Source organism: Suncus etruscus, chromosome 18 (genome assembly GCF_024139225.1).
Source record: "Suncus etruscus isolate mSunEtr1 chromosome 18, mSunEtr1.pri.cur, whole genome shotgun sequence".
Classification (NCBI taxonomy): domain Eukaryota; kingdom Metazoa; phylum Chordata; class Mammalia; order Eulipotyphla; family Soricidae; genus Suncus; species Suncus etruscus.
In genome coordinates, this window is record NC_064865.1 from 5,788,958 (window position 1) to 5,805,131 (window position 16,174).

General features: G+C 39.8%; 1 protein-coding gene across 3 annotated transcripts in view; it reads right to left on the reverse strand.

Annotated features, from left to right (window-relative positions):
• Positions 1-816: 816 nt before the first annotated feature.
• The window catches only part of RCAN2 (regulator of calcineurin 2), a 313,585-nt gene continuing 298,227 nt past the window's right edge, over positions 817-16,174 (reverse strand). For all 3 annotated transcript variants that reach the window (XM_049765536.1, XM_049765535.1, XM_049765537.1), the window contains one exon: positions 817-3,371. In XM_049765536.1, coding sequence (XP_049621493.1) covers positions 3,211-3,371 — 161 coding nt within the window. In that variant the 3' untranslated portion in view covers positions 817-3,210. The remainder of the gene's footprint in view (positions 3,372-16,174) is intronic.

The window sequence follows — 16,174 nt, forward strand, 5'->3', positions numbered from 1 at the left end:
GATATCTTCAAGAGTTGGCTGTTAGTCAACTTCTTACCTTCTCTGTTCCTTTAAGGAAGATCCCAAATGAATAGATTCCATTTTCTATTCATTTCTTAGAAAGACCATGAGCTGATTTGCCTTCCTCCACAGCAACCCACTGTAGAAATTCATCGTTATCCAGAAAGATACTGCAGTAAGTTGCAAGCCCATCTGCTACTCAGCAGCTGCAAGGCTGAAGAAGCCCAAAGTTGCCAGAGTCTGGTACTGCAAGGCTGTAGAGGCCTCAGTCCAGTGTTGCTAGGCTCACCAAGGCCTGTGTGATCCAGGCTGCTGGGTGGGGCCTTCTGCCCACCCAGGGACACCAACATGTAGCTACTGCCTGTCCAGGTCTGAGAGAGAGAAGAGAGATGTAGAAACCAACTATAGTTTTTATTCCTCCTAGAGCCTTTGCCCCCCGTGGTTTCTGAGAGAGAGGGATAGATGGAAATTCACTGGCTAGAGATGGCCTTGGGAGGCCTGAGTTCAAGAAAGAAAGAGAAAGGAATAGAATCAAAGCAGGCAGCATCTCTCTGATGCTTTATCTCTTCCCCCACCCCTCCATGGACCAGCAATGGCTGCTCTGGTTACTATCTTGAGCTCCCCTGCAACTGTCCAAGTTTTTCCTTTTATACCCTGCATGACAAAGGGGCATGTCCAAGGGGCTTGTGCAGGTTCAACTGTCATTATTACAGTGGGGTTATCCAAGGGGCGTATCCAAGTCCACCTGCCATACATCAGCAGAACCCACCAAGTTCAACTCAGGCCAACCACACAGAAATTACGCCACACAGAAGAGTCATTCACCAGATATATTTGAAGTCTAAGCTCTTTGAGCTATACACGTGCACAAATGATTCAGTTGGTGGAAATCTCCCCCCTTCCCCTCCATTTTAAAACTTTTCAAACTTAAAATAGTGCTAAAGAGGTTTGCATAATGTGCGTCATGGAAATGCTGAGGCAATTCTGACTTACACAGTGCTAAGAGGTTCCACAGAAACAAGTCATAATCTTTTGCGGTTTTTTTTTTTTTTTTACCACTTTCCTGAGAAAAACTCCTCCATCTTTTCCCCAAATCTCACCCATTGGAAGAACGACTTGATTTGAGATTACTATTGATATTTGGTAATACATTTCCCCAAGGCGAATTTTTTTTTACATTATACAACTCACTGCTTTTTTAATCTTACGACTACCCACACCGATCGTTTCAACTTTCACTAAATTTGGCAGGAAATGTCTGCTTGAAGTCAATTTAACAATCATTTCCATTTTTGATCACCGAGATGTCCACAGAGCCTCTGTTTCACAGAGGTGAAAAAGTCACAAGATTCACTGAATGCTTGAGACTCAGCACAAAATGGTTCCTGCCTTTCAAATGGGGTGAGGGCAATATTTCTTCCACGAGAGGGCAGATTTTCTCCATGTGATTCTAGTCTTCCATTTGTCAGCAAAAATCCCAAAACCTCCACAGCAAAGGAAAGCCAAAGCATTTGCTTACTATACACTCCTCAGATTTTATTTTTAAAAGGAGCCTTCAGTGTTTTTTTTTAAATAGAAACCTAGGATATTTTCAAGCAATGCTGTCCTCAGTTTCACCTGTACTGTGTCCAGTACTATATTGCTATATTCACAGTAGAACGGACTTTAATTTCTGAGTGATCAGTCAATATTTTAAGTTTCTGATAAAACTAACATACACCTTAGTCAAAACCCACAACATTTCTCCCATAAATTGGCTGTGTTCTTGTTCTTGTGTGTTTTTTTCTGAGGCTTGGGTAAAAAAAGTATTTCCCCACTCCGTCGGAATTGGCAATTACATCTAAAGTGATTCATTAATGTACAGGAGTAGATGATGCCTGGCACATAGAGCAGAAGGTAATGGTTCTATAGGTGTATCTTCTGTAATGCACTTTGGGCTAGAGAAATAGAAAAATCACACGTAATGGAAACAAATAAGTTTTGAGCAATATAGGCATTGCATGAGTTAGCTTGGCAGATGTTTGTCTTTCTTTCCCTTTCCATATGTTCAGTGACTACAATGTTCTGGAGATTTAGCTTCGTCCAAATTGTTTACAACTGACACTTGAATCTTTACTTTATTTAAAAACAAGTGGTCTTGATAGCAAAGATATTGGCTAATCTTTTTATATATTGGCATGTGAAGTTTTGTGCCCTTTCAAAATTCAGCATTATCCATAAGAGAGTATAATATTATCAGTTTATGTGTTAGTACATGAATGCATTCATAAGCAATGCACATATTATGCCTTTAAGCAGTTAATAGCGGAACAACCACTAAATAAAAAACATCCAGATTTTAAAAGCACAGCTGAAACATTTGTACAAATATACAAAGAGAAAAAACAATCGTTCAGACACCATGAAACTTTAGTAATAAATAGGTTTGTCTGAAGTCGGTCTCTATCACCCTGGACAAGCCTCCCCAACGAGGCTGGGAAAGTTCTAGATGGAAGTGATGTTCAAAAATCTACTGAGGGATATCTTTGGGGCCAAGCTCAGTTTTGCCATCAGGAATTTTACCAGAGCTATGAGATAATTGATTCAAAGTAGTAAATAAACCCAGACTTATTTCGTTGGATGATGATCATTTTCCTAATCTAGATAGGACATGGCTGGATGCTGACAATCTGTGAGTTATAGTATATCCTCAAATCATGAAAATAAATGCTGGTGATCATGCATGTCCTGGGAATGTCGGGATGCAGAGGACTGAGTGAGACCAGATAGGGATATCTCATGCAGTCAAAGTCAAGTTTACTTATGGTCCTACTGAAGTGGCCAGGAAAGAACAGCGCACAGACAATCAGGACTGGGACTGAAACAATTCACAAACAACACAGGTGCTATTTGTTACTGATGTCTCTGGCTTAGATCAACGTGAGAGAATGAAGATACAGGTTGCACTGATTGCTTAATAAGAAAATACTACTTTTTTTCCCCCTAGAACCTTCTAAATAATGGATTATACTTGATGGGTATGATATGATCAGGAAACATATCACCTTTTCCTAGCCCTTTTGTCCGAGAGGCTTGATTACAAGGTAGGAATCTCAAACAACCAAACACCCAGGGATTTAAAGGCATTTTTTTTTTTTGACAAACAACAGGAGGGAAAAATAAGCATGAGAAAGAAGAGACAGATATTATCCTCCAGGCGGAGTGGCGAGCTCAGTTGGACACAGAGGGTGGCAGGCCAGGGCGCCGAGTTTGGATGATTTTGGGCTTTGGGGAAGTCTTTGGATCCTCTTCTTCCTCTATGTCACTGTCACACACATGAACGACGACACTTGGGGTGGACTCAGTCCCTGCATGAAGTTCATACTTTTCTCCTGAAAAATCAAGAAAAAAAGGTGGGGAAAAGTCAGAGGAGTAGGAACTTCCAAAGAGACATTTCTGAGATTATCTCATCCAGAAATAAAGATGGGGTATTGGAAAATAGAATGACTTTGATCTCCCATTGCATCTTAGTTCTTATCAACTCTACACCCCAGAAAAAGCCACTTCACTCTCAGTTCTCAGCATTCAAATTTCTGCCCTCCATAGGTCTGAGGTGAAGACATAAAGGGTTTGCCAGTTGTCACTTTTTTTTTGTTTTGTTTTGTTTTGTTTTGTTTTGTTTTTGGGCCACACCTGGCAGCGCTCAGGGGTTATTCCTGGCTATCTGCTCAGAAATAGCTCCTGGCAGGCATGGGGGTCCATATGGGACACCGGGATTCGAACCAACCACCTTTGGTCATGGATCGGCTGCTTGCAAGGCAAATGCCGCTGTGCTATCTTTCTGGGCCCGCCAGTTGTCACTTTTATTCCACTTCCCAGCAGTGCTACTTATTATAGAGTAGCTTTGAAAAATCACTTGAGTTCTTTATCTTTTGAATAAGGCAGTCTCTACCAGATGTTCCCTTTTAAAATAGAGCTGACCTCAGGTGGAATAAGGTGGGTACATGGAGCACTTGGGATTTGCAATGGCTTACTGGGTTAGAAGACTATCAAGGTTCCTCACCTCCCTAGTACCAAGAACCTATTATTCGTGAAGAGTTACTCAAACTATTATGTCACTGTTAGTCAACTGGCTTTCTAGCTGACTTTGTTTCAGGAAGCATTTACTGAACATTTCCCATGATGTGGCCTATTGCTAGGCAGAAAGGCTACAAAGTATAATAAAAATAATTGTTCCCTTCACAAGAACTTTGTGGTACATGAAAACAGAAACTAACATCTTATACCATATATGTCAATATATTTTCTGCACTATCATACTAAATTGAAGAGCATAAATAATTCTAAAAGGCTTCTCAATGGAGGCAAAATTGACTCAAGTCTAAAAGAGAAGCAGAAGACATATAAATAGGAGGAAAATTTCTCTCCATGCTGATCATTTCTTCTTTAGAGTTAAATTTTTCAATCTTATGTTTTTTCTTACAGTTTATCCTTCACTTTCCTTCCTCATCAACAACAAAAAACAACATAAACACAATGTTTTCCATAATTTCCTGGTTAGTGGCTCTCTAAGTCTCATTAGATCAAAATTTAATTTCTAAGACTGTGACAGAAAACTGAACCAAATTTCTCCAGTAATTTTTAATATTCTATTTAGTCATTATTTGTTTTGGCCAAGTTTGTTTATTTTTTTTCTGTTGCTGCTAATTACAATAACAAGAACTTTTTTGTTTGTTTTAAATATTTCTTTAATCACTGTGTTTACAAAACGTTTCATCTGGGGTTTCAGTCATAGAATGTACACCACCCTTCAATGGTATGATCTTTGAACCAACAATGTCCCCTCATTTCCCTCCCCCACCCAAACCCCTACCTGTCTCTCAGACTGACATTCTGTTTGTTTTTGAGTCATCCATTTTTGTTGTTGTTTGGGGGCTATACCTGGTGGTATTTAGGTCTTACTCCTGGCTCTGTGCTCAGGGTCATTCCTGGTAGTGCTCAGGGATTTTATCAGGATCCAGGTATCAAACCCTGGTTGGCTGCTTGTAAGGCAAGTACCTTACCCACTGAACTATCACTTCAACCCAAGAATCACATTTTTATCTGGCTATATACATCAGTCCAGCTAATTTTATTTGGTATAGTTTTAGCATTCTCTCTTTCCAGCATCAAAGTCAGAAGCCATTCAAATCAGGAGTGTTTCCAGTCATCCTCCAATCATAGTGGAAAGAACCTTAGGTAGCTGGATGGATGGAAAGAACAAGTTTTGTCAGTTATAGAGCAAGTGAACTATTGAGCATCACTGGTGAAAACGCAGGTTCTTGAAAGGTACAGTTTTAAAATCATGGATGCTAATATTAGGTACTGAGGAGTTTTAATATATGCATGCACAAGGACGATGGTTCGAATCCCAGCATCCCATATGGTTCCCCGAGCCTGCCAGGAAGAGTTCTGAGCATAGAGCCAGGAGTAACCCCTGAGCGATGCCGGGTGTGACCCAAAAAAACAAACAAAAAAAATGCAGTATACAGCAAAATTTGTCTAAGACAGGGGTGGCGAACACAGGGCTCTCGAGCCATATGCGGCTCCTGGTCAAAATGAATGCGGCTCTTTGCCTCTTGTCATTCATTATTTTGTATACTATGGCTCTTTGCCAAGTTTGGATTTTGTTCTGCTGCTTCTGAGGAGGGACCTCTGAAGCTGCGTCATCCTGTCTCCCATCCCTCGGAGACAATTGCACGGGCCAGCGAGCGGGGGGGACCCGTGTGTCACATGTTGGGTCACATCTGGCCGTGAATTCTTAGTGTGGAGGACGCAGCACACCCTCACCATCACTGCAGGATGTTTACCCTCACTCAAAATAGCAACATGCAATATGCGTTTAATAGATTATTGTTAAAATTAGATGCTTTTGTGTGAGTGTTTGTCTGTTTTGGCAGGTCACTGCGTGGTGTGGCTCTCTGACTCTCACAGTTTAAAATTTTGGCTCTTTGTGTCGAACTTGTTCGTCACCCTGGTCTAGGACATAAGGACAAGAATGGAAATATTCGGGGTTAGCTACTGTTAGGAGTTGAATTGTTTCTGCCTTATAAGGTACTTAAATCATGATCACCAGTACCCTTATTTAAAGTAAGATTTATGTAGAGCATTAAGTTAAAATAAAGTCAGAAAGATGAGCCTAGTCAGACTAACTACCATTTTTATAAAAAGAGTGAAATGTGGATACAAAGAATAGACTGTAAGCAAAAGGAAATTATTCTATACAAGCCAAGAAACTACCTGAAGCATAGAAAGTGTCCCTGAACATTTCCTTCAAGAGAACCTTCTAAGGAAGTGTAACTGTGTGCAGACCTTGAACTCAGAGTTCTAATAAAGATGAGGCAGCAGTTTTTTGTTGTTCCTCAGTTTTTTATATGTTGATATGACAGACTTAGCAAACAAATATAGTCATATTCTGCATGAATGTTATCTTTCTATTAAAGGTCTGAAAGATCTTTCTTGGACCTTCTTCAACATGCTGGTGAAGAGAGTAAAGGATTTACTGGATAAAAACTATATAAATTCACACGAATGGAGCACTTTAGTGACAGCATTTCCTTGGATATTGAGAGTAAAGAGGCAGAAAACTAGCCAGAGTCAACAGAAGTATAGAACAGTTTTATGAAGACTTTAGTATTTAAAGTCTGGATTTAATAGAATTGTAAGTAGAGAGAATGGTGTTGACAAGGATGAAATATCTGACATAAGAAAATGGATATGGATCTCTTGGATTTAGGTGAGGACAGTGACAAAAGCAAGAGAACATGAAGCAGAACCAGGAAGGCAAGATTTATCCATGTCAATCCAACTGTAGTATGTGGTCCTGCCTTTCCTCACTATAAACAGACAATGTTAGATAGCAGTCAATCAAACTCATTCAATCCACCTAACCATCCCATTCTAAAGTCTATGTACTTATGTATACTTGGAGTTAGACATAGGTAGAACACAGAGTTTTATTTAATTGTGTCAGTTTCCTTCTACCCATTGTACTTTGTCACTTTTAGTAAAAGTAGAAGAACCATTTCAGCTACAGCTAAGGAGAGGAAACTTATGAGGAACTGGTATCTTTCAGTATTGGTGATGGGTACCCAGAAGTGTCCAGGAACCAGTACGTCATTCCAAGTAATATTTTCTCCATTGCTGTGGGCCTGAGAGAATGGTACTCATCCAGTGACTAAGTACTTCTTGTCTGTGCAGTGCTGGAAGCCACCATGGATGGTATTGCAGTACTTGGGAGGCATTTAGTGATGTATAAGGTGCCAGATAATGCTGGTGGGTCTCAGGAGACCATTTGAGATACCAACGATCAAACCCAGACTGAACATAGGCAAGGCATATGTTTCATATCCATTGTACTATATCTTGATATAGTTGATATGAAGCTTGATATCCATTGTACTTTATCTCTAGCCCCAGTGGCATTTTTATTAGAGGTTCACTAACATCTGCGAATTTTCTGGATCTGCTTGTTAGCAACAGAATTGAATAGTGTGGGGACCCAATCCATTGAAATTTAATCTAATGATGTCAACTTGATACTGAACATCTCCAGGTATTGCTCATTGTTTCACGGCCAGCAGCCACTATTACATGGCTCTGTGTGGTGGGCTCTGCTGTCTCAAAAGTTCTATCACAGCGACCTGTCGGTCTCTTCATTCTACTTCACTACTTCTCATTGGAAATGAGTGATGGTGCAGGTCAAGAAAGAAAAAGTGAGGGATGCTTAAAAATGTATGATCCCTGGTCATTACTTTTTTCATTTTTGTTTTTGTTTTTGTTTATTTTGGCCCACACCTGGCAGCATTCATGGGTTACTCCTGGCTCTTTGCTCAGAAATCGCTCCTGGCAAGCTCTGGGGACCATATGGGATGCCAGAGATTGAACCGGGGTCCATCCCAGTTCAACTACATGCAAGGCCAATGCTCTATCACTGTTCTATTGCTCTGTCCCTGATCTCTGGTCATTATAACAGTAACATAGGGAAAAGCAAACAAGAATCCCAGGCAGCCGTGCAGTCACTGCCAGTCCCAGTACTAATCCATCAACTAGGTTAAAATAATTCTTCCCTATCTTCTTTTTTCAGGGAGAGCAGCTACTCTCTTGAAGTCTAGAGAGCAGACAGGCCATGAGTTCATAGTATCCAGAATTTCAGAAAATGTCTTTTCTTTAAGAATACTTTGCACGGGTCCGGGAAGGTGGCGCTAGAGGTAAGGTGTCTGCCTTGCAAGCGCTAGCGTAGGATAGACCGAGGTTCGATCCCCCGGCATCCCATATGGTCCCCCCAAGCCAGGGGCGATTTCTGAGCACATAGCCAGGAGTAACCCCTGAGCGTCAAACAGGTGTGGCCCAAAAACCAAAAAAAAAAAAAAAAAAAAAAAAAAAAAAAAGAATACTTTGCAATTCTTAGAAGCATACTCTAAGAGAGAAAGAAATTATTCTGAATAATCAGAGTGAAGTGGCTCCAGTGAACTGGATTTCATTGAGTTTTTCTTTTTTAATAAATAATTTTTTTATTGTAGTCAGCATAGTCCGGGTGTAGGGTGAAAAGCATTGCTAAAGCATAGGTGGTCCACGGAATTAGCATGAGAATTTCCATGTTCCTTCCATGAGCAGGGAATTGTGAGGCAGAAGAGAGTTGGGATGAGCAGCAGAGAACTCAGAGCACTTCTTGGATTGTCAAGGAGCCAGTCTTCATAAAAACTGTAGTAAAACATACACAATGGCGCTATACTTTTGCTCCAATTTATTTGCGTGGTTTAGACAAAGAACATTGCTTTAGACATGGCTAGTTGCAACTTGCCTCAGAACTCAAGACTTTTTATGGTGTGCTGGGTTGTGCTAAGTATGGATGGAGGTCAGGGCAGGAGGATGTTCTCTGCCCAGAGGAAGGGGCAACTGTCACGTAAAACTTGTAGCAGCAGATTGCTCGGTAGGAGGGACATTGTATGACTGTAACCCCATTGCCTCTGACATTTCAGTGTTCTATTTTGGGAAATGTTCTTACTATAAAATCTAGCGAAGCTTAACTACTGCAGAGTCCACAAAATAAATAGAACTACTTTTGTTCTTGCTGGATTGAGCTTTACTTTGTGGGGAGAGGGCTATTTCCTTTTAGATTTCAGCTAATTCCTTTACCATGAGGGCTGATGTCAATGCTGTCACCTTCTGTGCAGACCAACAGGGCTCAGTCAAGGTCAAAAAGTTCATGGGGTTTGCCAATATTGGGTATGGGGCATGGGCAGGTCCAAACGTTGTGACCAGAATTGCTTTTTTTCTTTTCACATTAGTAGTTCTAATTTATATTATTATGTCTTTTTTTTAATTTTTATTGAAGCTAAAGTGAATTACAAATATTTCACAGTAATATTTAAGGTACATAGTGACAATAAATCAGCGGCATTTCCACCACCAGTGATGTCCTCCCTCTATCCCTGTTCCCAGTATACATCCCATATCTCCCTCCTAATCCCCCAGAATATTAGTGTAACTGATCCCTACTTGTACAGCTTGCTATGGATTAGGTATAGATTCTGTTGTTGCTGACTTTGGGTTTGATGTTCAGATCTGATCATTTTTTATTTACACTAAATATTCATGCCAATGGACCTTGTACCATTCATATCCCTCCCTCAATTTATGCAGCTGAACAAGATGATTTAATCAATGTGGTTCTGTTGGAGATATAGAAAAAGGAAAAGAAAGAAAGAAAAGAAAGAAAGAAAGAAAGAAAGAAAGAAAGAAAGAAAGAAAGAAAGAAAGAAAGAAAGAAAGAAAGAAAGAAAGAAAGAAAGAAAGAAAGAAAGAAAGAAAGAAAGAAAGAAAGAAAGAAAGAAAGAAAGAAAGAAAGAAAGAAAGAAAGAAAGAAAGGAAGGAAGGAAGGAAGGAAGGAAGGAAGGAAGGAAGGAAAGAAAGAAAGAAAGAAAGAAAGAAAGAAAGAAAGAAAGAAAGAAAGAAAGAAAGAAAGAAAGAAAGAAAGAAAGAAAGAAAGAAAGAAAGAAGAAGGGGTTCTTCTAAGTGTTATAGATATCAATTTAGAAGAGGGAAGGGAAAAAAGAAGAAAAAGGTAACAAAACAAAAAATATAACAAAAAACAACAAAGCAACAACACGAAAAATACAAAAAACACAAACACAAACAAACAACCAACAAATGAAAAGAACAAACAAACAAACAAAACCAAAGCCAGCAACTAAGAAAAAGACCAACCCCCCCCAAAAAAAAAAAACAAACCCAAAAACCCCAGCAACTATATAAAAAGGTTTGTGCTGCTTTTTTTTTTTTTTTTTTTTTTTTTGGCCTAAGAGATTTCGGATTTCTCTGCTCTTGAAGCATACTCTCATGAGAACCACTACAAGCTCCATACATGCTCTTTTTCTTTCCCCAAGGTCTTTTTATGGAGCCAGGCATCTTTCGACTTACTTATGGATGATATAATCAGGCCTCTCTAGCTCATATTTTGGTATTTACACAGGTCATAGGGCAAAACCCAGGAATAGTCTTTATAGTTCTAGAAGTTCTGTTCCATCACTGTTGTTGTAATCAAACTTTTATAATTTGTGGTCTTAGTTTTGTTTTTTCTTTTTCTTTTCTTTTCTTTTCTTTTTTTTTTTTTGTTGTTGTTTTGCACAGATCCTAGGGAAAAACCTGGAATAGAATTTTTAAATTATGATTACAGAAGTTTTATTCTGTCGCAGTTGTCACAGTCAGACCTCTGGAATTGGAGATCGTGGTTTTTGTACTGATCCCAGGCCAAAGCCTAGGCTAGGATCTTTTATATTGGTCCCAGGGTAAGTACTGCCCAGTCTTAGCTGTCAATGTCAGTCTTCAGTAGTTGGTAATCTTGGTCTTTGCATAGGTCAAAGGGCGACGTGTCTTCTAATTTCAACTTACCATTAGGATGTTCTGCTCTTGGATCAAGTTATTGCCGTTTCCTATTTGTCAAGATGTTATCTCAAAACTGGTGTAAGTTGGTGCTAGAAAGGCATTAGGAATTTCCTAGGGGGAGGTTGGTTCCTGGTGCTGTTGCCAGGAATGGTATCGGTTCTATGTCTGAGGTCTAGGTCTAGATCTAGGTCACTGCCAGGGTATGACCAGCATTGCTTTTAAAGGACAAGTGTGTTTGGGGTGTTCCCACCTCATCCATATTCTTTGAGTTTGGATTCTGCCTTTGCTCCTAGGTGCAGAAAGAAAAGCATGGCTCACAGTTCTCATTCTCATCTCTCCCTCTGAAACACATAGCAGAACGAGTGAAATATCCTCTAGTATAGGGTCAAAAGTGAAATTCTGATTTAAGTCTTAAGATTGGATAGAAGCTTTCAGACATTCAATAGAGGTCAAAGATCTCTCTCTTTTTTCTGAGAGAATGGAGTCATTGTAGTGATGAGGTTCTGATTCCTGCCAGTCTGTCAGGATTAATTGAAGGGTTCCTCCAGTGGAAACCTGTTCTCCAAATGAGGAGGCTGTGTCCTTGAACTGACCAGAGCTCAGAGATGTGAGGACATAGGTCAGCACAGGTGCAGGAAACTGAGTGAGTGGTGTTAGTTCAGCACCCCTGAAAGTTTTCCATTATACTCCATTTAGCGTAAGGAGCTAAGAGTGGGTTATTTCTGAATTGACTCTAATCAGTGTGACGACACAAGGCTTAAAACAATGAGTATAACACAGACAGCATTGGGGAAATGATACAGAGCTCTATTTATGTGTATTCAAGCAGAATCAAACCTGTTCAACTTCCTACTAAGAATTCTTTGAGATAGAGAGAAGGACAAATCCTTTTCAAAGTTTAGAGTCTCCTTGGACAACTGCTTATTTGAGATCTGTGAGGGAAAAGATAGAACCCTTTCAAAGGCTGGGACTGCATTTAAATCTGTATTATGTTTTGCACTAGACTGCCTTCTTGACAATATTGATTCTTCCAACCCATGAACAGGGGCATGCTTTAATTTCCTTGTGTCTTCTTTCATTTGATGGAGCAGTGATTTATAGTTTTCATTGTATAGGTCTTTCATCTCTTTTGTTAAACTGACTCATAGGTACTCGATTTAATGGCATTTGCATTAAATAGCATTATATTTTTTCCTTTATTCTATTTCATTATTACAAATAGAAAACCTATAAATCTCTGTGTATTGGTTTTATAGCCTGCCATTTTACTGTATTAGGTCCAGGAGTTTTGCTTTTTAGATCTTTTCAGATGTGGATGTCTTTAATATATATCTTTCTTGTCTAATTGCTACAGCAAGTAATACCAATACTATACTGAATAGTAGTGGTGAGAGTGGGTACCTTTATTTTGTGCCTGATTGTAGAAGAAAGGCTTTTAGTTCTTCACCATTGAATATGCTGTTTGTGGTAAATGATTTTAATTATTTTAAGGAACACTTTTTACCCACATTTTATTTTAAGCATCATGATCACAAAATTGTTCATTGTTGGGCTCCATTCATAGAAAGTACACCACCCTTCACCAGTGCATCTCTCCCGCCTCTGATGTTTCCTATTTCCCTTCACAATTCCTTCTTTCCTCCCTCCCTCCCTTCCTCCCTTTTCCTTTCCTTTTCCTTTTCCATTCCTTTCCCCTTTCCTTTCCCATTTCCTTTCCCTTTCCCTTTCCCTTTTCCTTTTCCTTTCCCTTTTTCCTTTTCCTTTTCCTTTCCCTTCCCCTTTCCCTTTCCCTTCCCCTTTCCCTTTCCCTTTCCCCTTCCCTTCCCTTCCCTTTCCTTTCCTTTCCTTTCCTTTCCTTTCCTTTCCTTTCCTTTCCTTTCCTTTCCTTTCCTTTCCTTTCCTTTCCTTTCCTTTCCTTTCCTTTCCTTTCCTTTCCTTTCCTTTCCTTTCCTTTCCGTTCCTTTCCTTTCCTTTCCTTTCCTTTCCTTTCCTTTCCTTTCCTTTCCTTTCCTTTCCTTTCCTTTCCTTTCCTTTCCTTCTTTCCTTTCCTTTCCTTTCCTTTCCTTTCCTTTCCTTTCCTTTCCTTTCCTTTCCTTTCCTTTCCTTTTCCCTTCCTTTCCTTTCCCCTTTCTTTTCCTTTTCCCTTTCCTTTCCTTTCCTTTCCCCTTTCTTTTCCTTTCCCCTTTCCTTTCCCCTTTCTTTTTCTTTCCCTTCCCTTCTTTCTTTTTCTTTCCCCTTTCCCTTCCCCTTTCCCTTCCCCCTTTCCTTCCCCTTTCCCTTCCTTCCCTTCCCTTCCCCTTTCCTTCCTTCCCTCCCTCCCTGCCTCCCTTCCTCCTTCCTTTCCTTTCTTTCTTCCTCATTTATTTTTGTCACTGTGGTTTGTGCTGTTGCTAATGGAGGGGCACCTTGCAAGTTTCTTTCTTCCCTTTCAGTACCAAGTTATTGTTCGGATTGATCAGTTCCAACTATCATAGTCATAGTAGACCCTTCTACTCTACTGCACTCACTACTTTTTGTGGTGAGCTTCCTACTCTGAGCTGGATCTATTTACCCTTACCTCTATTGTGTATAGATATTATTACCATATTGTTCTTATATCCCATAAATGAGTGAGGTTATTCTATCCCTTTCTCTCTGATTCATTTCACTCAACATAATAATCTCCATATTCATCCATGTATAAGAAAATTTCATGATCTAATTTTTCCTAATGACTGCATAGTATTCCATTGTGTAGATGTACCACAGTTTCTTTAGTTACTCATTTGTTATCAGGCAGCTGTTTTTTTCTTCCAAATTCTGGCTATTGTAAATAGTGCTATGATGAACATAGGAGTGCAAAGGGTTTTTTTTTGTTTTTGTTTTTGTTTTTTATGGGTCACACCTGGCAGCACTCAGGGGTTACTCCTGGCTCTCTGCTCAGAAATCGCTCCTGGCAGGCTCAGGGGATCCATATGGGATGCAGGGATTTGAATCACCATCCTTCTGCATGCAAGGCAAACACCCTACCTCCATGCTATCTCTCCAGCCCCCAGAGGGCATTTTTTTGTACTGTATTTTTATGTTTCTGCGTTATATCCCTAGGAGTGGTATTTTTTTTTTTGTAGTTTTTGGGTCACACCTGGCAGTGCTCAGGGGTTATTCCTGGCTCCAGGCTCAGAAATTGCTCCTGGCAGGCACGGGGGACCATATGGGATGCCGGGATTCAAACAGATGACCTCCTGCATGAAAGGCAAACGCCTTACCTTCATGTTATCTCTCCAGCGCCCCTAGGAGTGGTATTGCTGGATCATATGGAAGCTCAATTTCTAGCTTTTTGAGGAATCCATATTGTTTTCTAAAAAGGTTAGACCAGTCTGCATTCCCACCAGCAGTAAAGAAGAGTCCTTTTCCTTTTTTTTTTTTTTTTTTTTGGTTTTTGGTTTTTGGTTTTGCGTCACACCTGATAGCACTCAGAGGTTACTCCTGGCTCTATGTTCAGAAATTGCTCCTGGAAGACTCAGGGGACAAGATGGGATGCTGGGATTCGAAACACTGTCCTTCTGCATGCAAGGCAAATGCCTTACCTCCATGCTGTCTCTCCGGCCCCCTTTTTCTCTGTATTCACTGACCCACATTTTATTGAGAGTTTTCATTATGAATGTTAAATCTTGTCAAGTGATTTCTCTGTGTCTATTATTATATATTGTATATTACAATGTGTCTATTTTATGTCTAGACTGATCATGACAGTTTAAATTGGCAGGTCAAACACTGCTGAAATTTAAATGGAGTAAAAAAAAAAAAAAGACCCAGAATAGCCAAAGCAATCCTCTTGAAAAAAGATGATGGGAGGTTTCTCTTTCCCTAATTTTAATTTAAACTATAATGCTGTAGCGATCACAATTGTATGGTATTAGAATAATGATAGACTCTCATACCAAGGAAAAGATTTTTTTTTTTATTTAAACACCTTGATTATATACATGATTGTGTTTGGGTTTCAGTCATAAAAGGAACACCATCCATCACCAGTGCAACATTCCCATCACCCAAGTCCCAAATCTCCCTCCTCCCCACCCAACCCCCGCCTGTACTCTAAACAGGCTCTACATTTCCCTCATACATTCTCAATATTAGGACAGTTCAAAATGTAGTTATTTCTCTAACTAAACTCATCACTCTTTGTGGTGAGCTTCCTGAGGTGAGCTGGAACTTCCAGCTCTTTTCTCTTTTGTGTCTGAAATTTATTATTGCAAGAATGTCTTTCATTTTTCTTAAAACCCATAGATGAGTGAGACCATTCTGCGTTTTTCTCTCTCTCTCTGACTTATTTCACTCAGCATAATAGATTCTGTGTACATCCATGTATAGGAAAATTTCATGACTTCATCTCTCCTGACAGCTGCATAATATTCCATTGTGTATATGTACCACAGTTTCTTTAGCCATTCGTCTGTTGAAGGGCATCTTGGTTGTTTCCAGAGTCTTGCTATGGTAAATAGTGCTGCAATGAATATAGGTGTAAGGAAGGGATTTTTGTATTGTATTTTTGTGTTCTTAGGGTATATTCCTAGGAGTGGTATAGCTGGGTCGTATGGGAGCTCGATTTCCAGTTTTTGGAGGAATCTCCATATTGCTTTTCATAAAGGTTGAACTAGACAGCATTCCCACCAGCAGTGGATAAGGGTTCCTTTCTCTCCACATCCCCGCCAGCACTGTTTGTTCTCATTCTTTGTGATGTGTGCCATTCTCTGGGGTGTGAGGTGGTATCTCATTGTTGTTTTGATTTGCATCTCCCTGATGATTAGTGATGTGGAGCATTTCTTCATGTGTCTTTTGGCCATTTATATTTCTTCTTTGTCAAAGTGTCTGTTCATTTCTTCTTTTTTGATGGGATTAGATGTTTTTTTCTTGTAAATTTCTGTCAGTGCCTTGTATATTTTGGAGATTAGCCCCTTGTCTGATGGGTATTGGGTGAATAGTTTCTCCCACTCAGTGGGTGGCTCTTGTATCCTGGGCACTATTTCCTTTGAGGTGCAGAAGCTTCTCAACTTAATATATTCCCATCTGTTAATCTCTGTTCTCACTTGCTTGGAGAGTGCAGTTTCCTCCTTGAAGATGCCTGTAGTCTCAATGTCCTGGAGAGTTTTGCCTATGTGTTGTTCTATATATCTTATGGTTTTGGGTCTGATATCAAGGTCTTTAATCCATTTGGATTTTACCTTCGTACATGATGTTAGCTGGGGGTCTAAGTTCAATTTTTTGCAAGTGGCTAGCCAGTTGTGCC